A 26,721-nucleotide genomic window follows, 5' to 3' on the forward strand; every position below is an offset into this window, starting at 1 on the left:
AAACAGCTTGCACATATGGACCTCATTGAGACCCTGGTTCGCCATGTTATACTGATAGCGTCCCAGGAAGTCATGAGGATTCACTAACCCGTCATAAGTCATCGACGGAGTTCGGTAGTTCTGTGGCAAGGGAGTTCGGGTGATATCGTCCGAGAACGGAGTCTTCAATGCTCCGTACATGGCGAACCCGACATCTCTTCGGTATGGAGGAGATGGAGTTCTCCTGTGATTCCGGTACCGAGGAGGAACAGGAACATGTCGGGGTTGAGGATTCTTCTTCCTGGAAGACACGGCACTACTGCGGTTGTGACTTTCATGTCTGGATGAGGAGGGAGAATCCACCGTTTTCGTCTCCGGCTTTTGGCCCTTTTGCAGGAAAATTAAGAACTCTTCCTGCTTCTCGGCCAAAAACAACTTGACAGCCTCGTTCAAATCGGGCTGCTGGGAAGACTCGGTGCGATGAGTCTTTGAGCGGCTTGTTCCTTCTCCGTGAGAACTGGAAGTAGATTTCTCCCGAGGCTGTTTTCCAGACCTGCGGGCTGGACTAGCTTCCTCATGGTTATCACGAACGGTATTATGGGTGTTACGTGATCTGGTATGCATTTTTTTTTTTTGGGGTGGAAAAAGGGTCAAAAATTCGCTTTATCACAAATTTGGTTCTCTGTTTCCCACAGACGGCGCCAGTGATGGTTGGACGAATTTTTGATAGTAATAAATGCGGGTAAAAAAAATATAGATCACGACACAAGGAATTACGTGGTTCGATTTACTGAGGTAAATCTACGTCTACGGGAAGAAAGGAGGGTAAGATTGTATTGCTTGATCTGGTTTACAGCTTACAAATACAGACTTGCTATATGATATTTGATGTCTAGAGAGCTTTTTTTCTCCTCTAGTCTATCTGATCTAAGTTCTATTTATACATTGAACTAAGATCGTGGCTTGCATCACCACTAACTAGGTCGTGGATGTCGTGGAGGTCATGAGATCCTGCATGGGTCCACTATCTCTTTGTTTGGTCCGCTATCCTGCATGAGATCCTGCATGAGTTGACACCACTAAATAGATCGTGTAGTGGAGGTCGTGGAGGTTCTGCATGAGTCCACTATCTCCCAGTTCGGTCGAATACTGAGACCGAACTGCTGAACTATTGCCGAGCAGCTTTTGCCGATCTGAGAGTAGAGCTTGATTGGTCGGCTTTTACCGAGCTGTAGGCTGGGGCCGAACTCTTTGGTAATGCCGAACTGATACTCTTCCTTGGGCTTTGGGCTGATGGGCCGTCACTGCTATTGGGCTTGTTTAGTACGTACCCCATCACATTATAAGCATAGAATGTTTAATTTGCATTATATATATATAGATTGATTGCTTTTGTATACAACTATTTTGCATTATAGACATTAATACAATATTTAACAATCTACACTGCAATCCACCTATTACTATCATGCAATCTGTAGTAACTAATGAATATTGCAGGATAACGTGTCACGTGGCAGCACGAGGTTAGTGGTACGTTGTCACTTTAAAATTGGTATCACCATAATGCACCCCTCAAATGATGTACAGAAATAAACTTAAAAAACAACTCTTCGTGAAGGGTATCGACACTCCAAGTTCGACAAATCAACACGGAAAAGGAAAAGAACAAAAAGAAACCAAATTATGTATAAATATTTAACAACATAATAATGTGCCAGACTAACAAACTCAATTTACTAGTAATAAGGAGAATATTGCGTTAATTAAAACCGGCCAAGCCAGCTAGCTATATGATTATATTAACGTGCAAAACACACACACACAATAATACGTAGTAGCAAGTATATGTTTTCACACACCCAACATGTATATGTGTTAGTTATTCTTCATATTCTACTCGTACTGCTTTGAGATGACCAATTATATGAACGTGAGGGGAGCGCTGGCTCGATAATAGCCTCTCGGTGAGATGAGACCAAGCCACCGTCAAGAGGCGCGACTGATGTGGATCTTATTATTGGATCTCTAAATGAATAAATGTGGGTATAAAAAAAAGGAAGAAAAGTAAGAAACAATGCATCGAATCTCATGATCACGAATGAGGAGGATTTTTTTATTTTCTTTCATTGTAAATGCCACCTTAGATTACACCCTCTCCATCTCCAAAAAAATCCTCTTTCTCATTTTAATCCATCCTTAAAATTAGTCTACTTCTATTTTTACTATTTTTTTCCTTTTTAACGAGATGGAGTTTGCTAACAAAACAATTTTTATATTTTTCATATTTTTAATAATTTTGGATTAGAACTATGTCATTTTCAAATTCTTTATTTATAAGACAATGGAATACGTTCTTTATTATTTATTAATTGAGTCATTATATTATTTTGAAAAGTTTCAACTCTTTTATTCTTTATTCTCTTTTAATTTCTTCAATTCTATTTTCTCTCATATTTTATTCTTGTTTGACTAAAGGCCCTTTTTGATCCTAAACATATGAAGATTTTATGATTTTGGTCCAAAACATTATCTTTTGAATTATTAAGTCTCTCACAAATAAAAACGGGTCACATTTAGTCTGAATTGGACAGAAATGGTTAAACTTAACGATCAATGAATATTAATTGAATTTTGATCGGATTAAGTTAATAATTATATTAATATTAAGTTAAAAATTACACTGAATAATTAATCTGCAACTTCATTATATGACGATGAATTCCCTCCGCCGCAGTTCCGATCTTCATCCGCATTGACCTGGAAATCGTCGCAATTTGCAAAAGGAGGAAAAGGAAATGGTAAATTCGTGAGAATTGAATTAAGGAGCTAGCTGTTGTTTATAGTATACTTGATTTCGTTGTTGCTATTCTGAAATTAAAGAAATAATAACAATGAAATTGCGATGAGAAGAGGCGGAAATTTGGAGTGAGTTTTCAATTGAGCGGAATAGTAATCGTCGGTGTGGGGGTTGGACGGCGGAGGATGGTAGTAATAGAAGGGGAAATACGGCATAATTGGATTCGGCGGCGTCGGAGTGGGGTAATCGGTGGAGCTAGGGTTTGGCGGTGGATAGTACGCGCCGCTGCGGGAAGGTGGTGGATAGTAAGAGGTTTGCGCTGGTGGAGGCGGCTGATAGTAGTAGACGCCTCCGTAGCCTCCGCCGCAGGACGGCGAAGGCGGAGGGGGACAATTGACACCGTATGGTGGCGGGGTAGAGGGGACCGGCTCCAGCGGTGGAGGGGAGAGGACCGGCTTCGACAATGTAATTTTTAACTTAATATTAACTTAATCCGATCAAAATTTAATTAATATTCGTTGACCGTTAAATTTAACCATTTTCGTCCAATTCGGACTAAATGTGATCCGTTTTTATTTGTGAGAGACTGAATAATTCAAAAGATAATGTTTTGGACCAAAATCATAAAATCTCCATATGTTTAGGACCAAAAAGGGCCTTTAGTCTTCTTCTTTCAGTTAATATATTGAACATTCATTTCTTAAAATCCGTGCCGAAAAAAATGACTCAATTAACAAAGAGCGAATGATGTATAATGCATCACTTTAATTTTGTTTTAGAAGATAAATTTAAATATAAGCTTTTAATATGCCATGTCACTAATATGATGTTAGCAATTTAATACTATCATGTTCCTTAAAAATAGAAACTATTTTTATTTTGGATCATCCTATAAAAATAATTTTTTTTAAATTTTCAATTTTAAGAAATGGATCCCACAATCCACTAAAACTCTATTTCTACTATAGTTTCTCTTCATCTATGTATTTTACTCATTTTTCGTCTCCGCTCTTATTTTACCAATTCTTTTATCTTATTTTAACAATTGTACATTAAAACTCATATTATTTCAAAAGTTTTTATTTTTTGAGGAATGAACGATACGATAAAAAAAGTGTTGAAAATTGAAATATTACTAAAGATATGAACCCAATTATAATTTGAAAATACAAATAAAATGAAAAACAGAAAAGAAAAGGATAAACCTCTGCAAAACTAAAGCCCAACTTTGATTTCTTTTCGGAATTCTCAACAGCCGAGAATGCCCGTTGTCTCACATAATCTCACTGTTTCCTTCAACAATTGCTCCACCTCAACATTTTACAGCAGATTCGCATTTCGGAATCCCAACCAATATGTCGAATTCCGACAATTTCCCCGAATATATTGTGCTAAGAAAGCCAAAAGGACCGGGAAGTTGAGGTACCCATCGGAGAAAAAGAAGTTAAGAGAAAAGAAACAGACTAAAAGCGACGCTCCGACACGTCTAGAAGGTGTTTGGAGAATTTCCCGACTCGCAGTTTCGGTTCAAGATGACCCTGGAAAGGACTTCTGGGATATCTCTGAGCCTCTGCTTAAAGAGATTGCCAAGATTCTTGAATTTCCGGTGAGAGATTGAATTTCAATAACTGAGCTCTGAATTTTTGCTTTTTATTTGATGAGGGAGCTTGGAATTGGTTCTTGATGATGCACCATTTGGTAAAAATCGTGTTCTATCATGGAAGTTGTATCAATTTGAATGAAAAGCATGTTCCTAAATTGGATATTCTTCTGTTGCTTTTGGATTTTCTTTGACTACCTATGAAACTGTTTATGTAATGGTTTGCAGGTCTCCTCAATGTTGCCACCAGAAGCGTTCACCGTGGTTAGAAAATCCTTTGATGCAAGAAAGGTACGGAGATTATTTCTTTTAAAGGAACATGTAACTATTTGAGCTGCATAATTGAGATTTTTTATGTGCAAATTTCTCACATGGATTAATGATTAAGAGGAATGTGTGCAACTATCATTGGAGTAGTATATATGGTTCCAAAGCAAACTTTAGCTTAAAAGAAAACTAGCCTGCAATAAAAGAGCACATGGTTCAAGGTGAAGTGCTAACCTTTTTGTGTCTGGTGGCAGAAGCAATTACAGTTCTTGGAGTTTAGGGCCACACACAAACGTATGTGACATAACATTGCCCCCGCTACAATACTAACATATACTTCCTTGTAGGCATACCTATGTGGTCTTGTTTCTAAGTGCTCCTCGTAATTATAACATAGATTATGTAATCCAAAAACTCAAGATGAGCCATTTACCGACTTCTCAGATTGAGAGTCGTGACTGTCTACCAATGGTTAGATACTTGATGATGTTCGTGTAGGAGTTTTGATGCTAGCCACATGTGATGGGCTGATAGCACATGAGAGGAGACTGGTAAAGCAGTAGGGTAGGTACTTGATGAAGTTTGTATAGGAGTTTTGATGCAAGCGACATGTGATGGGCTGATGGCACATTAGAGGATACTTGATAATATACTTTCTTTCACCTTTAAGAAAAAAGTAAAGTCAAAATATAGTGCTATCATGCTAGTTGACTTTGTGCTCATCTCCCGCAATATAAAGTTCAGCTTTGACTTAGCACGGGTTTAAGAAATGTGAAGAAAAGTGAGTGAGAAAAGTTAGTCCACTATTATATACTCCCTTTTGTCGCAGAGTAGTTGTCACACTTAAAGGATGACACAAGATTTCTTATTAGGTGATACTCCCTCCGTCAACCAGTAAACGTCCCATTTTGCCTTTTTCGTAAGTCCCATTTCCTTTTTACTATTTTTGGTTATGGACCCCACATTCCACTAACTTTATCTCACTCACATTTCATTATAAAACTAATATATAAAAGTCGGACCTACCTTCTACTAAACTTTTCTCACCAACTTTCTACTATATTTCTTAAAACCCGTGCCCGGTCAAATGTGGCCTTATAATGATGGACGGAGGTAGTTTAGTGTGTTAAACAGAGAGAGAAAAGTAGTTTAATATATTAGTGGATAAAGAAAAAAGGTAATTGAAGTAGTGTTGTTAAAATAGTGCCTGGGGCACGGGGTGTGCCAACTGAATCGCCCCGAGGTGGTTGGGGTGAGCCACATTCACAGGGCGAGCCTTGGGGCGACCAAAAATTTTAAATCAGAAAATCCTAAAGACTAATTTTATCAAATCTTCTTTTCCTAAAATAACTCAATCATAATTTGAAATCTGATCCTTTAAATCTGATCCTAATCCCTTCAAATCACCAAAAATACAACCAAAAAGTAATAAAATTTGTAATTTCTCCAAAAATAAAACCGTCCCAGCTCTTCTCCTTTTCTCAATACATTAATTATCCCTAATTATCCTCTTCTCAATTAATTCTTCCTTCTTCTACTCAAATTATTTTTTAGTATAGCAAGAAAAGAAGAATTCTAATAGTGCGCCTCAGATTTTCACATAATCGCCATGTTGCGCCCCACACCCCTAACAACACTGAATTGAAGTAATAGTAAAAGGAGAGAAAGCAAAACATGATAAAAACACACGTTTTAGGTAGGATAACTCCAAGATAGAAGAGTTATCTACCCTACCAACGGTTAAAAGTTCTAAGCTATTGAGAAAGCATCTTAAGCATCCATATTTTTTCTTATTCTTTTTTTTGGGGAGGGGGAGATAATTCTCTAGTTTATTTGTTTAATTTTTTTTCATTTTTATTGTGATAAACGCCTTTTCCAAGATTGATATTCTATAACCTTTCATAGTTACTAATTCTACTATGCATGCAAAGATGATTACTTGGCCCTTCACAAATATTTATCCAACTAAGCAGCATTTGAGAGCTCAAAACATTTATTAGAAGCAATCCAATTGAATTGATTAAAATTGAAAACAACAGCATAAAATAGAGGCAGTATGATTAAAGCTTTAATGATAAGTCGAGGCCATCTTCTGGGTGTTGAACCTCTGCATTCTTGATTTGTCTGTGATGCTCTGCATTATCATTCTTTGCAACGGCTGTGGATCTCACATCAGATGTACTTGCGCCTTGTCCTATTGTACACGTCCTTCTCCCAATTGACATAACAGGGGGTATTTCCACGCTTTTGTAAATGCTACCAAGTTCCATAAAGGGATACGGTTCCTTATATCCATGAGAAGTTGGGAACTTGGATCCTGGGTAGTCACAGGCATTCATTTGCGGTTTAGAGGATTGTTTTGGGATAGTGCAAAAGCCACCAAATCTAAACGGCTGAGCTACACCAGATTCATGAGGCATGGGGGAAAAGGAGCCCGGGCACTCATACTGCACTTGATGCTCCATATATTGTGGGTAGTGTGCGCTCTTAATCATTTTTGGAACTTGGTCGAAGGAATTTGGAAAAGGGAAGGAGTTAATGGCATTACCTGGATATCCTAAAGTAGCTTCTTGTCCTTGTAGAGCTCGCTTTTGCCCGACCTTCTCAATTTTATGGGCGTTTTGATGTCCACCTAGCGCTTGCTTATTAAAGAACTTCTTTGGGCAAAAGTTGCAGCTGTATTCTGGTTCCTCCTCGCGTACCACATGCTGAAGCTGCGATGCCTTTGAGGGGTCCAATTTACTGGTATCTGTCAAGTTGGGAAATGGATTTAACTGCAGATCCATTTCTTCTGAGGATTGATTCAAATCTAGTGATGGACAACCTTTTATCACTGATTTATTTTTAATATTCTTTTCCTCAACCTCTTCACTTGGAATTTTTTCCGACATTTTGGTGTAAGACATGTTTTATGTACTTACCCTGGCTCTAGGAAAAGAGAGAGGTGAAGTTTTGGCTAGGCTAATTTTACCTTTTGTAGTGACGAATCCCTTAATTTTTAGAGAGCGGTACCAATAACGGTATTATCCTGCAGAGTGGATGAGACGGCTAATAAAGATGGTATCAGTTGAGGCGGATGTAGATTTTGCAGATTTTATTAGTAAGCCATTATGATTTTCCTTATACATTGATTTACAGGTTTGCGCCTGCCTGTATACATTGGCATTGGATTTCCAAGTAATTTCCTAATATGGTCGGATGATGAATTAGCATTGCGAATTTCAGTTGGATTGACTTACCAAATATGCGAGATTTAGTATTAAAGTATCTGCAATCCATAGCCACACAATTTGAATACAGTCTTGTACCTATCCCATCCACTGCGGACATACAATTAGTAACCTGCCTTTCCTGCCTGTGCTGGGCTGGAACTGGGACAATCTCCTACATATCTTAATATTCCTTGTGTTGAGACCACCCTCGCCATTAGTTGGAAAAGTTTAAAAACTTATACCTTTTCACAAAAAAAGAAAGGAAATATCATGCCTGCTGTCTGTGCTTCTATAAAATAAGAGTTTGAAAAAACTAAAGAATAATTGTAATTAAAAATAACTATTTGAAAAAGACCATTCTAACTAATTAACTAAAACATTGATGATTTCCTATAAATGAAGAATAAATAAGATGTCCTTGTAACCAGAGTTTAAAATTGAACCAGAAACATAGTTCCTTGATTTGTTAGTATGTCCTTGTAAATACACTTTAAAATGTGCTGTTGATTGCTTTCATATTTCTCAAGTCCTCACTTCTTATGTCCTGATAGTTAATTGTGCCATTGAGGATATTAATTTTTTAAGGCTATAGATTTCTCAAGACAATTAGGTACTGCAATTTTAAGTTGCTCTTAATTTTAAGAATAGCAGCTGTGTGATAGGGATCGATTCCCTGTATTTTTTGTAGATATTTTCATAGTTTTCTTTTAGGATATATTTTGATTGGTTTCTGGTTGGAGTAGGAGTCTTGTAAGTTATATTTTAGCTTTTCCTTAAGTGTCGTTATTTAGCAGATAGGTTTTAATTTCCTTTTCCTAGTAGGAGTCTTGTTACAAACTCTACAAATACCCCTTCAATGATAGCAGGAGGTATCTGATAGAGATCATTGTGGACAGAAGTTTTCTGTGGCTCGAAAGAGGACTCTTTTAATTTGGTTTTGATATTTATCATTTAGTTCTTATTCATATACCTCGTGCACTTTAGTTATTCTCTCTGGTCTTTTATCATACATCCTGTGGGTAGTGTATTACTTTCTGCCTTTGCTCCATATCAGAGTGTGTTAGTTTAAGGTGAAGTTCTGTCATGCTTAGTGGTTTTGTTTTCACCTCTCTTGCCCCATCCTCCCGACCCCTTTGGATTTATATGTAAATCAAACATAATTCAAACATTATGTTTATGCTTCCAAATCTCACCCTATTCCAACTACAAATGACCATGAGCTGAATCCACATTATTCTATTCTTGTTTGGCTATTTTAGAGAATATTCTTATTAGTTTTTGGTAATTGAATTTAAAGGTTGATTTGTGTAGAACAGTAAAATATAGATATAAGCGGAAAAGTAAATAGACATAGTAGAGGAAGTAGTAGTGTATTTGGTGTATCTTATTACTCAACACAGCCCACATATATATAGTACAAGAGCCTAAGCTAGGCTATGTCACATCACCGATGTGGGACAAAATACTAATATTCTTAACACTCCCCCTCAAGCTGGAACATCTATATTGGCCAGCTTGGTACAAAGTTCTCAAAAATGTTTTTCCTCAAACATCGGCTGCAATAGTACTAGCCGAAACTATAGGGCAGTAGTAGTTGCAGCTGTTGCATAAGTAGAGTTGCAAGGCAGAGTAGTAGTAGCTGTAGCAGAGTAGCAGCTATAGGGCAGAAGTAGGAGCAGTAGTAGCAACTGTAGCAGAGTAGCAGATGCATGGTAGGAGTAGCAGCTGTATGGCAGTTGTTGCAACTGTAGCAGAAGTAGCAGATGCAGGGCAGTGACAGTTGTAGCAGAGTAGCAACTGTAGAGCAGAAGTAGTAAATGCAGGATAGTAGTGACAGTTGTAGCAGAGTAGTTGTAGAGGTGTAGAGGAGGAGAATAATAACTGCAAGAGTCAGAGCACACGTAGATAAAAAGCAAGCAAGAGCGCAGACAGATAATAGCGCAGAGCAACGGAGTAGGAGTAGAACATCAGGCAAATAAGCAGCAAGCAAATAATAGCGCAGAGTGCGTCAGAAACCCTAGTTTGGGCAGAGTAGTGGAGTAGAGCATAACAGAGCCGTAATTTCGGGAAGAGTGGTATAGCAGAACCATAATTTCGGGTAGAGTAGATCAGAGTAGGAACGGAAGAGCAGAGTGGGGATAGTAGAGCGGGCAGCGGCAGAAACCCTATTTTTTATTTTTTTATTTTTTTTGGAAACCCTAATTTTCTAGAGACGGATTCGAATCCGCTCTGATACCATGTAGAACAGTAAAATATAGATATAAGCGGAAAAGTAAATAGACATAGTAGAGAAAGTAGTAGTGTATTTGGTGTATCTTATTACTCAACACAGCTCACATATATATAGTACAAGAGCCTAAGCTAGGCTATGTCACATCACCGATGTGGCACAAAATACTAATATTCTTAACAATTTGTATTTGATGATATAGTAGTACTTGAATCTATTCACATATTCATATTGGAAATCCTTACCCTTACTTATTCTTGTTTGGTTCTTTGTTTTGCAAATTTTGGTAAATATTGTGACGTACTCACATTAAGGATATTTCCTTGCATCATCATCCACAAAACAGTTAAGCGTGACATCAAACAAAATTTATTTCATTTACAACTCTAACTTCAGCCTCAGACACCAATTAGTGTGTTTTTTACAGGTTTACTTTTCCTTTTCTTGATTGAGAGAGTGAGATACTTGAAATTTTTAACTGGATAACAGAACCGTGTATACTCCTGGGTGAAGGGAGAGAGAGATATTTATCTCTCCTGGAAAACTTCAGCATTGAAATCAACAAACAAAATAGTTAGTGACTTTTGTTCTCAAAGAATGACGCAACTTTTCTGTTCATTGAGCCTTTGGTTTGAAGGACTTCAAAGGGGCACAATATGTTAATTAAATATGATTTTGTTCTAATGATTTCATTTTGTTATGGTTGATATACATTTGTACTCCCTCCGTCCACAACCAAAATCTATTTTCTGTCTTGGGTCGTCCAAAAAAAAATAGTCATCTTCTATTTTCTGTAAGTTTCTCTCTCTAATAAGATGGACCCCATTTTCATTAACAATACTCCAACCATGGCCTTTATCACTCTCCTACTTTACCGATTTTGTATTAAAATCCACTACCAATGCCTTGGTAGTGGACGGAGGGTGTATGTGATATGGCATGTTTGTTGATGCTACTTTTATAGTCGGATTGAAGAAACTTCAAATTTCTACTGTTTTATTAATTTACAAATGAGGATGTTATATCATTCCAATAAAATGCTGTAACCAAAGTTTTACTAGACAAACTAACTTTCATTTGCTTACTTTAGCTGCAGAAGGAGCCAAAGTTTGTATATACTGTAGATATGGATGTTCATAAGCTCCTTCACGTTGAACCTCGTACCTGGGAGTTCATTTCGGAATTGGAACCAAAGAATGGGTGTCTAGAGTTTCTGCATTTTGACAAGACTTTTGGTGACATATCGAGTATTATACGCGAATGCCAAAAGATAAAAGAAAGTGCAACATCTGCAGAAGTTGTTCACAGCAATCATATTACGGGTTCTGAACACTTCTCTGCAACCAGAAAACCTAAAGTAGTAGTTGTTGGTAGTGGTCCGTCTGGTTTGTTTGCTTCTCTTGTGCTCGCTGAAGTTGGTGCAGATGTTACACTCGTAGAAAGGGGGGAAGCTGTTGAACAAAGAGGACGGGACATTGGTGCTCTGATAGTCCGTCGAATGTTGCAAGTGGAAAGCAATTTTTGCTTTGGAGAGGTCATATCTTTATCCAAATAGTAGTTTCAATGTTTTCTAGTCCTTGGTTATGGTTCTGTGGCATCTCTCAATTTTCCTTGATCTGGTTGTGCAAATCTGTCCTATAATTATATAATCAAAACGCAACAGCAGTTGAGTCAGCGTACTATCCAAAGACTAGGACTATATTAGTTTAACCATAACTCAGGCATTCAAATTACCCACTGTTTCAAAGGTTCTGTTCCCACTTCCCAAGTCCATGATTTTGACTTGTTACCATAAATGTATTTCTGCACTTGTTGCCATGGTTCATTATTAAAAGCTTATGTATGACAGGGTGGTGCAGGTACTTGGAGTGACGGGAAACTGGTAACAAGGACCGGAAGAAATAATAGTAGTGTCTTAACAGTAAGCGTTTCTCTCTCACCTTAGTATTTGGTGCAGCTTCCTGCAGTATGCAGGGTTTCTGATAATTTCTACTTACTGCTTCTTGCAACATATCAGCTACTTACATTTGATGGTCATTTCCTTTTGGCTTTATCTTTTGCATCAATAGGTTTTGAACACTTTGGTTAACTTTGGAGCCCCACGTTGTATATTGGTTGATGGGAAACCTCATCTTGGAACTGACAGATTAATTCCGCTACTTAAAAATTTTCGCCACTACCTGCAAGAATTGGGTGTGAGTTCCTTTGTGTGTTTGCTCATCTATAACCAGTTGTTGGGTTGTTCCTGTATAGCTATCAATACTCGGTTGATTTTCCTCTTAATGTTCATTTGTCATTAATCAATATGCTCAGGTAACCATTAGATTTGGGATGAGAATGGATGATCTGCTGGTCAATGGTGAAACTGTTTCAGGTGTTAAAATCTCTGATTCAAAAGGCAGCTTCGATTCTAGTTCGCAGAAGTTGGGATGTGATGCCATAGTTCTTGCAGTTGGCCATTCTGCACGCGACACTTATCAAATGCTTCTTTCTCATAATGTGAATGTGGTTCATAAGGATTTTGCTGTAAGTTTCTTTAGGATTTTTCTTTTCTCTCTCTATTAATTTGTCCAAATTTACTGTTTCTTGTGTTCACTGTTCACAAGTTAACAATGTCTCCCTCAGCTGCATTTGACATATTCATTTACTCATCGTAAATTATTATTGCATGCTTTTTCGACTAGAGCTGGAAAAACTTCAAAGTTGGAAAGATATCAGTGTGTTTTTATTAACCAAGAAGGTTATTATGATCAATAATTTATGTTTTTGGTGATAAAAAGCAAAACATAACAATACAGGAAACATAATGTATTTTAATTTGATTGTTCAGCGGTATTTGCTACGTTCATTTGTTGCAACTGGCTGCTACGAAAACATATAAGCCCATTTTTTTGTGAACTTTACAGGTTGGCTTGCGGGTGGAGCATCCTCAAGAATTGATAAATGATATACAGGTTGGTCACTTACTAGACTAAAATTACGTACGGCTTCCCTGATATTCCCTTTTAACGGGCGACTTTATTGTACGAGTCAAACTATCTGCTGCTTCTCAATTTAAAGCCTTGACGGTCTTATTCTGTGGATCTAAAATGATGATCTTTGCAGTATTCTGGATTAGCCAATGAGGTTCAGTGTGGGCGTGGGAAAGTACCAGTAGCTGATTACCAGGTTGCTCGGTATGTCAAAGGAACAGATACAAGCATACTCTCGAATATGGAGCCAGTTACTCGTAGTTGTTATTCCTTTTGCATGTGCCCTGGAGGCCAGGTATTGTTTATCGTTCTCATCATTTTTACGACAGTCTGCTGTTCATTCTCGCACTATATACGCATCCTTGGACGTACAAAATCCATGTTATCACCTATTCCCACTTCTTGATTAAGAAGCGACTTGCAATTAGCAATGATGCTTAGAATCTGTATATTATCGATACCATATGAAACTGGGTTTCCTCGACAACATTCGTGATTGATAGCCACATCAAACAATTACTATGCAGGTGGTTCTTACCAGCACTGATCCATCCGAACTTTGTATCAATGGCATGTCATTTTCTCGACGTTCATCTAGGTGGGCAAATGCAGCACTAGTAGTAAACGTGTCGTCAAAAGATTTTGAAGATTTAAACTTGACTGGGCCTCTTGCAGGGGTAGAGTTCCAGGTACTTTCTGATGTGGCTGGTTTTAATGGTTTCTTGAACTATTATAAACAAGAAAAACATGCTTAAGTTTCGACTTTTCATTTCGAAATCTCTCATCCTTTGCACATACATGTACGTTGTCATTCACTGTCCAGAGAACATTTGAGCGGAAAGCGGCTATGATGGGTGGGGGTGACTTTGTGGTTCCAGTTCAAACAGTTACTGATTTCCTCGATAACAGATTGCTAGGTGCGAATCTCTCTCTCTCTCGTTCTCGTTGCATTACTGTTCTTGAAGACTTATCTCGACTAGCTTTATTTTGCAGTAACATCAGTACCACCATCCAGTTATAGATTGGGGGTAAAGCCTGCAAATCTTCATGAGCTGTACCCCCTTCATATCACTGAAGCTTTGCAACGAGCGATTTCAATGTTCAACGAAGAGGTTTAACCCCTGCTCCCCGTTACACTTTTAACATTTAAAATTTACCCAAATTAAACTGTAAGAACGTGTATCACAGTTGCCCGGATTCATCTCCAGCAGCGCGCTTCTACATGGAGTCGAGGTAAATCCGCTTGTTCAATTACACTGCCTGTGTTGCAGTACTGCACATACGATTCTTGAAAATGGCGAACAGCTTGTTACGATCACATTCATGTTTCCTGCAGACGAGAACTAGTTCTCCCATACAAATCACGCGCAGAAGTGATACATGGGAGAGCACGTCGCTCAAAGGGCTGTACCCCGTTGGTGAGGGGGCTGGGTACGCCGGTGGAATAGTGAGCGCCGCTGTAGATGGGATGCACGCCGGATTCGCGGTGGCGCGGAATCTAGGCATCTACGACAGCAGCTTGGATTCAGTTGTGGGTAAGGCTCAGAGTGTTGGATTTGTCAAATATTAATTCTTGATCACTTTTTCAATTAACTATTGAGTTAATCGATTAGTACCCAATCTATAAAAAATTTCCCCAAATTTATTCTCAAACGAAATTTTCTTGATCTGCAAAGTATACAAGCCACTTCAAATTAATCACCCTACTTAATTTTCTGCTAGTAATTGATTAAAGTCGGTAATTTGGAATGGACTTTAAATAACTTGATATTGCAACTCAAATATATTTATATTCATATCATATTTGGGTATTATTTAAGGTTGTTGATAGAAAGGTTTTGGGTCAGGGGCCCAATTTTATCAGAAGTTTTGATTCATCCAAAAAATATCAAAGTTGTGATTGCAACAATTAATAAATAAAGATATGCTTTTATTGCTACGGTGTTAAGTACACACTTACTTTTATGATGTTAATAATAATATAAGTTTCGCCTTAGAATTCAATAATTTCATACGTACGCTATTAATTTCGAATAATGATTAACAAGGAACTAGAGTTAAACAATTATGTGATTATGGCTCTTGGAATTTATTGTACTTGTACATTACAGTAGAAGCATAAGCTTGAAAATATCCAGAAACAATCCATCTTGTTAATCCCCAAATTAATTTATTTTTCAGAATAAGGTGTATGAAATTTCACTCATATCATCACCACATTTTAATCATCCCGAAATATTTCTATTCACCAAAAAAATAATGAACAAAATGAGTCTAATTTTCTTGTATTAGATGGATAAACATTATAAATCAAAATTAATTAAGACCTCTTTATCTGACGTCACCGTTAGGATGACTTCTAATAAACAAGGATCAAATAACATTCAATACCCTAATTGACACTTTATTTAAAAAGACAAAGACAAACATCATTCCTAATAAAATTAATAAAATTGGTCGCAAAGAGTCGAAAGCACACATGAAATTGTCATAAACACATAATGCATTTGTTCACAAAAATGTGGTCACGCCTACATAAAGTGACAAATTGTGGGTACTAGAAAAATAAAATATTCCTAATAAATTAATTATATTTTCCCAAATGGTAGGCACTAGAAAAATAAAATATTCCTAATAAAATTAATTATATTTTCCCAAAGGAAAAAATAAACAGAAACCAAAAGCAATTTGGTTGGAAACATGTCTATGAATGTCATGTCCCAATTGATTTTGTCATTATATTGTGGCACATGTCTTTCCATCATTTGGCCTCTGGCCCCCTTCACTAATGAATTTTCATATTCAGCATTTATCACCACTAATTTTCAATTATATAACACAAGTTTTTATTTTATTATTGGAGTATTTTTTTTAATGGCCAATCCTCAAAATTATATGTATAATATTGTAGTGAATTCTAACGGTTTAAATTGAAAAAAATAGAGTGTATATTTTCTGATTGCATATTGCAATATATATTGAAGAATTCTGTTTGTTTCAGAGTTCAGCTATTAAAAACATGCTGTAATAGCGAAATACTAAAGTTATCATATTCGATTGCGGTCAAAGGGAGACTGTTGTCTAATCTTTGGCCATCGTGGTGTTTGGTTTACTTGATAAAATAATGCAGGAAAACATAATCTAAAATTAAGTTGTGAGATTATTTAGTAGGAGGTTGACTATGACTAATTATTTATATGACTATTCATCTAGAATTAAGTCATGAGAATCTCATGAACCAAACATAATACAAATTTAATCATAAGATATAATCTTGTAAACAAAACATGGGTACATGCGTATGTGTATGAATTTATTAGCCTAATAAAAAAAAGCATGACTAAATCATGACTTAGTTGAGACTATTATTATTTTATAAAGTGGAAGCAGTTATTATGAAAAGGGTTTGAAGTATGAGCGACTCCATGTGCGATGTTATTAACGAAATGGAATGGAAATAAAAGCGTTAGGTTAAAAAACATTGGGTTAAAATGTAAGGTAGGGACATTTAAAATCAACAACATCACATGTATCTTCATCACAACGTGGCCAGCAATTTGAGAATTTCTTTGGCTGTCATAGTTAATAACGTTTTAAAACAAATACCTATAGACTATAGTTAATTTATAGTATCAATACACTTGTTTTAACACATAGCAATAAACTATTTGTGCATTAGGAAAATTATAATTACACAAGATTTACCAACTCAACGTTCAAAACATAAGTACGAAAATATTACAGATATTCCAAAGCATTGATGGAGGGCTTTACAATTAACAAAAATCTGTAAAATCGTCGAATCCCGCTCGACGGTTTGAGCATAAAACTGGTCGTGAGCACCTGGGTCGTGCAAAGGTTGAAACTTCACGTACGATCTGTGCTAAGCCCACGCATTCTCAGCACCAAGTTTCCCAAACATCGCGCACAAGCTGCGCGACAAGGGACCATGCACAGATTCATGCCACGCTCTCGCTCGGCACACCAAATTTGCTAGATTTACTAGGGCGCACGGAAGCGCTTACCCGCATAGGTCGTGAGATTGGATTGTAAGTGTTGATTGATAACTAAGTTTGTGAAATCAATATCTCTTAAATTTCATTTTTCACCTGATTTGTAGTATTATTTACTTTTGTTTAATTTTCTTATTTAATTATTTTTTCTAGTTAAAATATACTTAAAATTTGTGTCTCTGTATGACGCACATTTTACAATAAACAAGTTGCAATCATATTCCCATGATCGATATCCAATATTGACCTTTGGTTATACTCCCTCCGTCCCTTTGTAGCTAAGTCGTATTACTTTTTGGATTGTCCCACTATAGCAGAGTCAGATCTCTTTTTTCTTGGCAAAAAACTCTCTTATATTTCTCTCTCTTCATCCCTCTACATTTTCTCCTTCCTACTTTATTCCCTATTCACTTAACTCACTTTTAATACAATTTCTTAAATCATGTACCGAATAAAAATGCCTCTACTACAGAGGGACGAAGGTAGTACCATTTTTACTTGAATAAAAAGTGCACTACCGACCTAATACCCATCGGATTTAGGCTACCTGAAACACGAAAATTATGGATTCGGGTAATTGGTGGAAGATTTTTTTGGAGATGGCCATAGGCCGATAGGGTAAATTTATTTAATCACTCTTAGTTTTAACAATGTTTTCGTGTCCCACTGTTTCAGCTTTAAGTTTCCTTCGCCACCACTACACCCTAAAAATTTACTCCATCCGTCCCTAGTAATTTGCCACCATTTGACTCGGCACGAGTTTTAAGAAATGTAATGAATAGTGAGTTGAAAAAGCTAGTGGTATGTGAGTTGTAATATTATATTTTACTTTTAAAATAAAATGTGAGTGAGAATGAGTTGGTGGAATGTTGTGTCCACTACCAAAATTGGTAAAAGTGAAAAGTGACAATTTTTTAGGAACGGACGAAAAATGAAATAAGTGACAATTTTTTAGGAACGGAGGGAGGGAGTATTATTTATTTTGAAATGAAGTAGTGTCTCATGTTTATTACTAGTATACTATGTCTAGTGATAGTATCATAATAACGAGAAAACTAAAACACTATTGAAGTGTTTTTGAATAATAGTAGTTAAAAAAAGTATAATATTTTAATTTCAATAACTCTATAATCGTCACAATATAATTTAGATAAATAGAATAAATTTAAAATATATTCCATGCTGCTTATTCTATGTGATACATTTTTCTTTTCTGGATGTCTCACTCTGATTAACACATATCCTAAAATAGAAATATTATTATCTATATTTTATTTTTTTCTCCACTCAATTCACAAAATAAGACCGTATAAAATCTCATGCCAAATAGCTAATATATACTTGGTTTAGAGTGGGACAGATGGAGTAATAATATCAAGTTTCTGGGTGCTCTGATCTATCATGTTCAGATACTCTCATCAAGTAATAGTGTGTCTGAATTCACACGCAGACCGAGCATCAGTAGCATATTTGAGAGAATTCGGGGATTGGATACCAACGATGAAGTTTGCCTTCTTGTTGCTCTCATTTATGGACAAGACAACTCGAATAAAATGGCTAAATAAATCAATAGAACTCTATTATAACTTTGCATTCAATGTTTCTAAACCAGTGAAACAAAATTCGTAATCATTAAGCCTTATGAGAGATCCAATTCACCGAAAAATAATTATTTCAAGAGTTTTCTTGTACTGTAATTAAACACTAATTAATGTTCACTTGTGTTGAGCATAAATCAGACTTGTTATTTGTTAGTAACCCCAATTAAAAGTTAATCCACCAAATCAGTTACGAGATGGGTTACATTCTGAGATTCGCCTCTTAGCGCATGTTTAGTAGGGATCAAATTGTATTGAATAAAAATGTCATTTTTTATAGAATTTCATTCCTAATCTACCAAACTTACTTTTATATTATTATGTACAAAAATAGAGTAAATAGTGGCTGCACTTCAATGTCATAAATTAAATAGGTAAATTATTTCATGTCCAATATAAATACCGGCTGCATTTAAATATCTAAAAATAAAGCTGTCCAATGAAATGCTAAGCGTTGATATTTAGGACCCATTTGATAGGAAAGATGGAATATATGAAGATATGTAAAACAAGATAAAAAATACGCAAAGTTAAGATTCTTTTTCATTGTTGTTTGATAGAAAAGATATTATCTAAATTTGTATAGTATATTAAATAACATGGCTTAACTTGACAAATTGATTGGTTACCTAAACATGGTTAAAATTATAATTTTGGTAAGATTGGAGAGGGCCCTTGTCTTATATTAGGCTTTGAATTAAGCTTAACTATGATATCAAATAATTAGAAATGTTCATATATAATTATCTATCTTGGTATTACTAACTTTATTAAGCACTAATCAAATTGATATATTTCTTTCTAACATACCAATCACATTAAATTCTTTTAATTTTTCCTCTCATATCGATTTACTACTTTGCTTGCTTTCATTCGAAACAAATCCGAATTAATTATTTCAGTGTACCAGACATCCTTTTAGTATACTTTATCCCAAAATATAAAAACAAAAAATACAGCAAGAAGAATAGTCATCTCCCCCACTTACCCTTGTTGTTAACCTACCCCATCCAATGAAGTCGCCGCCACCTCAAGCAAATCACAAGGGCAAAAGCGTCAACACGTTGCGTAGGAAAATGAAACTGAAAATGGAAATTGGAAAGTATGTGAATCAAAGTTTAATTAAATTAAGTGTGTCTCCGTATTTAGGTGGCGCGAAAACAACCGCCGCCGGCGCCATTCTGCTCCCCTATATCTCAGTCTCCGTTTACTAAATCTTCCTCCACTTTTAATTTTATTTTATATATATTCCATCTCACTCTATCTAATCCAAAATCTGTATCGGTTCAGTTATTTAATTCTTCATCAAAATCTGGAACGATTTAGATATCATCCTCAAATTCTCAGATTTTTCATAGAGTCCAGAAAATTTGCGGTGAAAATATACAGGTATTTTGCTGTTACTTCTTCTAATCTTGATCACGGATATCAGTCGTCTTTTGCGGCAAAACCGGTGTTTTAATTTTACTGTGTTTTTTTGCTTGGTTTGAATATTCAATCAGGTGTATGAATAATTATATCTCCCGATGTTTAAGTGTATATAAAACAGAAGAATTAAACTTCGATCCATTTGCTGGAGCAGATGTTTTACTGATTAGCATACCGAGTGATTTTTTTTTTTGGGTTTGTGAATTTAGGAACAAAATCTGACAGGGCAGAACTTTTATTTGTTCAATGTATATATTCACGTATAATTTGCAATTTTTTTAAAATTTTGGTGGTATCAAAAATTAGGAAAGCATCGGGCGTTGTTCCTGCATCCTCCTCAGAGTCAAAATTATAGTAATTATTTCTTTAGTATTTATGAGCATAACGGTGTTTTTTTAATGGTGGAATTAACTGTTTGTTGTTTTTTTGCTGATTTTTGTATTTCTTGCCGTCTTGATTTCATGGGGATGGACAAGCACATGGTCTTCCATTACAGTTCCCATCACCCCCCTACAACTTGTTTTCTTGTTATTCTTATTTTTTTAATCTTTTGATATGGATTAGTTTTGTTCTCCACCCTCTTTATTATGAAACAAATTTTTGTCCTTGTCTGGTGATGAGGTTTATTAGTCTAATTTGTTTTGTTAAACTCTGAATTTTCCAATCGATCCGAAAATTAAACTATAGTTGTTCTTTATTTACTTTTTACTTTACTATTGAGTTCTAATGTGAGAGCGAGGGAAGTGCATTGCGTGTGGGATCATTCAATCACACACATTAATCTCTCTGTGGGTGTTTTTTTCTGTGAGGGGTGGTGAACTAATCATTTTCATTGAATTCCCTTTCATGAAAAGGAGTTGGTGTGGGAAAGAAGGGGCAGGACAGAAGGGCTAATGTGAGTCTACCTTACTTAATGTGTGTATAAATTGCATATGCAGCTCCAGCCATGGTATTCTCGTGAGAGAGGCAAAGCTTGGGGACCGGAATTGAGATAAAAAAAAGTGAAATAAAATATCCAAGAGAGGACTTTCTTAGCCTAGACAGCTTTACCAATGCTTATTCTACTTCCTTTTCCCACCATTTTCATTTTATGTGAAACTAAACTAAACCCACTAGCTATTATCTCTTGCTTGTAAATAACTTGTATTTACTCTTCTGCAACTACTGGTGTTTCTTCTCATTATAGGTCTAGTTGCTATGTGGTCTGGGCTACGGTAGATGGTCACATGATATCTCATTTGTATTTGTTTGCTGGTTTTGTGGAATTGGATAGTTTGAGACCTGATTGCCTGTAAAGATGTATTCTTTTGATGATCTTTCCCGTTTTCTTCATGCCTGTTACTCTTTTCTTGATTTCTTACTTTTGCCTTCACATTTATCTGGCAGATTTGCAGAGTGGAAAAGGTTCCCCTTTAGAAGCATTCATTCAATTTTCCATAAATTAATTGGGTTCGGTTACAGCGAGTTTACTAGTATGGTCATACATGTTGTGAGATGATCACAGACATTAATGAGTTTTAGTTTGCTCGATTTGGATGGATGTATGTGAGTCAGAGAAAGCAGTAGGGAAGCAATTTATAACAGTGACTTCGAGGCCACCACTTGTTTCAGCTGACAAAAAGAATGGCGCCCCCACTCGGAGGTCCCGAACGAGAGAGGTCAGCTCGAGGTACATGTCGCCGAGGCGATCTGCAGAAGCTGTTCCGAAGCGCTGCCCCTCACCAAATGCCGGCAGGGCATCCACCCCCTTAACCGTGTCATTGCCAAAGAGAGCTGTATCGGCTGAAAGAAGACGCCCGACTACACCATCATCACCGCGTAGTCCTTCTCCATCAACACCAGTACGGGATACAGCTGCTGCAACGCTAGTGACACCAAGAAAGGCATCGGTTACCAAATCATCGCCAGAGTCTTTATGGCCATCTACAATGAGAAGTCTCAACGTTTCTTTTCAATCCGATGCTGTTGGTGCTCCAAATGGTAAGAAAGAAAAGACGATTTCTCGTACGCCTTCTGATCGGACTCTCAAGCCGCCGTCAAATGTAGCTGCTAAGGGCGAAACACCAACTGCAAGGAAGCCCACACCAGAGAAGAAGAGAAGCCCTCTCAAAGGAAAGAATTCTTCTGATCAGTTGGAGAACTCTAAGCCTGTTGATAGTTTCCATTCTTCTCCGCTAGATCAACATCGATGGCCGAGCAGAACGAGTGGGAGAGCATCCTCTATCCCTAGCAGAAGTTTTGTTGCTGATAAGGTCAACCAAACTCCTTCTTTATCTGATTCTAGGATTGTTACTAGGCCTTCCCTGAGGAGATTATCTGTGGATGGGACAAACAGACCTGTAAGGAAAAGTGCAAGTGGTCTTTTAATGCCCGCATCTCACGTTGAGACTGAAAAACAGATGTTTTGTGGAAGTGCATTTCATGATGGTTCACAAAAGTTACAGAGGCCTTCTTCTTCGAGTTCATCAGAAAGAGCGTCATTAATGAGTGCAGCAGCTAGGATTCAGTCATTACCAATCCCTAGATCACGGCCTCCATCACCCTCAGTGTCCAGAGGGGTCAGTCCATCACGAGGCAGGATTGGTAACCCGTCTTCTAGAGGTACTAGTCCTGCTAGGGTGAGGCCATCAAGCCCGTCCAGACAACCTCAGGACACTTCTGCACTTAGTTTTATTGCGGATATTAAGAAAGGCAAGAAGGCTGCTAATGACATTGAAGACGTCCATCAGCTGAGGCTGTTGTATAATAGACATTTGCAATGGCGATATACAAATGCGCGGACTGATGCTGCAATGCGTTCTCATAAAGCAAAAGCAGAGGTTTGTGACCATATACTTGAACTTAAGCCTTTAAGTGTTCCTTTCACCCACCCACATACTACTGTTCCTTAGTTGTTTTATACAGGTTCGTTATTAGTTTGTTGCTAAGTTCAATTCATGGAACAATTTCATCCCTGGTGCTAACTATGAAAAAGGAATTATATTTCTTTTAACTACCTGGTCCCTTTTCTTGTTTCTTGGAAGTTATGTTTCTGACCATCGAACTTTATTGATGGTGTAGAAAATGTTATACAACATATGGATGATAATCTTAGATCTGTCGGATTCAGTCAGAAAGAAAAGATCTAACCTCCAGCAGCTGAAGCTTAAGTTTAAGCTCTACTCAGTTTTGGTCAATCAAGTAAGACTTACTACTGTAGTTATACATGTATCTTCAAATGTGTTGAATGCATGCTGTCGTGTGGTTTTCATGCTTTCCTTATTGTTTGGATGTAGTTTATTGTGCGAAAGCTCAATGCAAAACAAGCTGGGAAATGAACATCTGATGATTTTATCTCTTAATACATTCCATCTGAGGAAGTACTAAATGTTTTACTAATCAGCGCAATTATTTTTTTGGAGAAGTTAAATTGTCTTCTACCCAGATATAGTATCTGTAGCAGCTTTCTAGCGCTGAACAAATATACAATAAATCTGTATCATGCTATGCAACATATAGAAGTCACCATGGCCCAAGCAATTTGGAAAATGATAATTGTTAGAGTCTTGTGTTTACTTCGAGCACTGAATTTGGAATGCATGCCAGTCAATGTGTTGCAACCGATACTGTTGTTTGTCTCTCATCTTCAAAAAGGCTACCCTAAGTCTATTTATAAGATAAAAACTTAAATGTTTCACAGTTTTGTTAGGAAGGCTTCTGAATGTTGTTTATTTAAGGTATCTGATAGGTTCTCATAATGATTTGCACTATAAGGGTTATTTGTGTCTCAGTCAATTAAGTTTTACTAGTGTTTCTAAATATATTTATATTTTATAGTATTATACTATTTCCATTTAGCTTGCCTGAACTAAACTTTATTGTTGCATTCACATGAATTTAAATTATGCACATATCTGTAGCATAATCCAAAACCCTCATTGTCTCTGTTTGCTACCGCTCTCTGTTTTCCTTCAAATGTTATCTTAATGTCTTATATCCACATGTATTGTATGTTTAAATTTCAATATGTGCATCACTTCCATATTTATATTTTTCAGTTTTCTATATCTATTTAGTCTTAAAAGTACACTGAATATGCACCTCTATAACTCAGTTTCGTCACCATATGCCAGTTTTTGGTTGAAAGACTCCTTGTAAAATTTCTAATCATATTTCAACTTAACCAGGAGAGTTATCTTCATGAGTGGGCTTCAATTGAGAGGGACCATACTAACTCAATAACCTGGGTCATCCAAGATTTGCAGGCTAGCACTCTTCGGATTCCAGTCACTGAAGGAATGAAGGTATCCCAGTTGACTAATTCTTTACACTTAAATTTTGTGAAAGCGTATTTTACTTGATGATTCGTTATATTTCAGGTAGATATTACATCTGTCAAGGGAGCTATATGCTCTGCTGTTAATGTGATGAATGCTATGGCGTCCTCTTTAAGCCCCCGTCTCCAGAAGGTTAGATCTTATGTCACCATACAGTCTCATCTCTGCATCAATTTATTCTCCTTGTGCATGACATGGCTATGTGAAATACAGGTGGAGGATATGAACTTCTTGGTGTCGGAACTTGCTGATGTGGCAGCACGTGAAAGAGCGATGCTTAATGAATGCGAATCACTTTTTGGTTCCATAGCTGCTTTGCAGGTAAGAAAATTCTTTCTAATGAACTGGATGCAGTCTTGAACAGTTTGAACTCAATACATATTCACGTCGGAGATTGTTTTGAGTGTTGCTATGAAGCATGATTTATGATACGCAGGTGGAAGAAGACAGCCTGAGAACTCATCTGTTGCAGCTGAAGCAATCTTGGAGAGGCGACCAACTTTCTTTATTTCGGGGTACTGAGTCGATTCGAGTTCGATAATGCATGCTAACAGATCTCGATTTTTTCCGGTGAAATACAACATCATCTCTTTATATGGTGGTGTATATATGAATGCTTCTACCTAATATTTTTTTATTATTATTTTTAGCTAGAGTTTTAGTTTGCTTTTGTTTTTTTCTTCCTTAGAATAGTGTTCTTCTCCACGTGTATTTATTTTGAAAGAAAAAGAATGTGAAAATAAAGCATTGAAATATAATGTAAATCTGTCTTTTATTTTTTTATCATATCATTTCATATACTCCTTCCATCCCACAAGAAATATGCACTCTTTCCTTTTTAGTCCGTTCTACAATAATATGCATTTTCTAATTTTGGAAATTCTCTCTCTAACGAGGTAGGTTCATTCTCCACTAATAATATTTTAATTATTTTTTCTTTCTATCACTTTTTTACTTTATCAATTATGCGTTAAAACTCGTGTCCAACCAAAAGTGCATATTTATATGGGACGAAAGAAGTATATGACATCTAATAATCGATAATGTTCAGCAAAGATCGAGAGATTGAAATATAGAAAGAATATTGCATAGGGGTGAGCAAAAAAACGAATATCCGAACTGAACCAAACCGAAATTTTGAAATTCGGTTCAGTTATTTCAGTTTTTCAATTCGGTTCGGTTTTGAAAATATAAAAATTTCGGTGTTTTGGTTCGGTTTGGTTCGGGCGAAGTATAAGACAGATAAACTTTGATATTTAAAAATGAATATTGCAAGTATTGAAGCTGAATTCATATATGCTTAAATTAAGTGTTATGATATTTAAAAATTGGATGCTCCCTTAATCATCCAGATCTGCTGCCCCAGATTCAATTTTTTTTATTCTTATTTTCTCAACCTATCTATTGTTAGTGTAGCATTTCTAGTTTCCTTATACATTCATATATTCTATGCTTCATTGCACATAACTTATGGCATTATTTTGTATTTCAGATTTTACAAAGTTGATTCAAAGCTTGTGATAAAAGTTATGGCCAAAAGATATGGCCAAAGCTCATCCCGTGGAACGAAGAAGATTGAAGACTTGAGAATGGATTTACATTGTTAATTTGTTATAATATGTTGTAAATTAATTAGATATCATGAAACTTTATTTTTTATTATGTTTTGGTGGATGTTATTTATGTTACTATGATTTTTTGTGTTATTTTCGATTTTAAGTTTTTAGGTTTTTTAAAATTGCACAAAATTTCGGTTTTTCGTTTTATTTCGGTTTTTTAAGTTCGATTTTTAATTTTTTCGGTTTTCGGTTTTCGGTTTCGGTTCGGTTTTGATTTTAGCCTAAATTCGGTTTTTGGTTTCGGTTCGGTTTGTGTGAAAAACCGAACCAAAACCCGAATGCACACCCCTAATATTGAAGGCTATAACTAAGTTTTTAAAAGTATTGATTGTATTGTGTGTATCTTGATAATTTCAAAAGAGGATAATATTATAATATCATTTCTAATATTATAAATCCACATTCCATTACTTTTTTCTACTCAGTTTTACTTTAGATTTTTCAAAACTTGTATCGAACCATGTCGATGTATTAGATTATTGGGCCTTATCCGGATCGGAGTCGGGCTGGTTTTTAATTTTTAAAAGTTTACTACTTATATAACAGAGTGAAAAAGTCGGGCCGGCCCATTTGACATAAGCTTAAATGCAAATATTTTCTTCCAAGCATTTACAAGCGATTTCAGTCATCGTGAAAAAGTTTTTTTTTTTATTTATTTATTTAATCTCTTCAATGATTTTGACTGCA

The 26,721-nt window shown here is 36.2% G+C and overlaps 2 protein-coding genes across 4 annotated transcripts; both read left to right on the forward strand.

Moving 5' to 3' along the window:
• Positions 1-3,982: 3,982 nt before the first annotated feature.
• Positions 3,983-14,713, forward strand: LOC121748554 (uncharacterized protein Cbei_0202). Of its 2 annotated transcripts, none has more exons than XM_042142985.1 (13): positions 3,983-4,385; positions 4,608-4,670; positions 11,179-11,622; positions 11,938-12,009; positions 12,158-12,283; positions 12,402-12,614; positions 12,995-13,042; positions 13,194-13,355; positions 13,588-13,749; positions 13,884-13,977; positions 14,054-14,172; positions 14,249-14,293; positions 14,397-14,713. In XM_042142985.1, exons 1-13 carry the CDS (start codon positions 4,041-4,043, stop codon positions 14,628-14,630), a joined length of 2,127 nt encoding a protein of 708 aa, XP_041998919.1. In that variant the 5' UTR covers positions 3,983-4,040; the 3' UTR covers positions 14,631-14,713. The 2 variants fall into 2 exon arrangements, with proteins under 2 accessions (XP_041998919.1, XP_041998920.1); XM_042142986.1 differs by having other exon boundaries at positions 11,185-11,622.
• A 5,017-nt stretch (positions 14,714-19,730) lies between these two features.
• On the forward strand, positions 19,731-25,179 carry LOC121749634 (AUGMIN subunit 8-like). 2 transcript variants are annotated; one of them, XM_042144215.1, is made up of 7 exons: positions 19,731-20,060; positions 21,486-22,918; positions 23,160-23,279; positions 24,266-24,382; positions 24,458-24,547; positions 24,629-24,736; positions 24,852-25,179. In XM_042144215.1, exons 2-7 carry the CDS (start codon positions 21,635-21,637, stop codon positions 24,954-24,956), a joined length of 1,824 nt encoding a protein of 607 aa, XP_042000149.1. In that variant the 5' UTR covers positions 19,731-20,060; positions 21,486-21,634; the 3' UTR covers positions 24,957-25,179. The 2 variants fall into 2 exon arrangements, with proteins under 2 accessions (XP_042000149.1, XP_042000150.1); XM_042144216.1 differs by lacking the exon at positions 19,731-20,060 and adding an exon at positions 21,049-21,398.
• The last annotated feature ends 1,542 nt before the right edge of the window (positions 25,180-26,721 follow it).

The sequence above is a fragment of the Salvia splendens genome, chromosome 9, assembly GCF_004379255.2.
Source record: "Salvia splendens isolate huo1 chromosome 9, SspV2, whole genome shotgun sequence".
Taxonomy (NCBI): Eukaryota; Viridiplantae; Streptophyta; class Magnoliopsida; order Lamiales; family Lamiaceae; genus Salvia; species Salvia splendens.

Coding starts and splice junctions, on each gene's coding strand:
- LOC121748554 (XM_042142985.1), top strand. CDS start 4,041: ATGCCCGTTGTCTCACATAATCTCACTGTTTCCTTCAACAATTGCTCC. Junction 14,173..14,248: donor TTTCAATGTTCAACGAAGAG/GTTTAACCCCTG, acceptor CGTGTATCACAG/TTGCCCGGATTCATCTCCAG. Junction 14,294..14,396: donor CGCTTCTACATGGAGTCGAG/GTAAATCCGCTT, acceptor TGTTTCCTGCAG/ACGAGAACTAGTTCTCCCAT.
- LOC121749634 (XM_042144215.1), top strand. CDS start 21,635: ATGGATGTATGTGAGTCAGAGAAAGCAGTAGGGAAGCAATTTATAACA. Junction 24,548..24,628: donor TAAGCCCCCGTCTCCAGAAG/GTTAGATCTTAT, acceptor TGTGAAATACAG/GTGGAGGATATGAACTTCTT. Junction 24,737..24,851: donor GTTCCATAGCTGCTTTGCAG/GTAAGAAAATTC, acceptor TATGATACGCAG/GTGGAAGAAGACAGCCTGAG.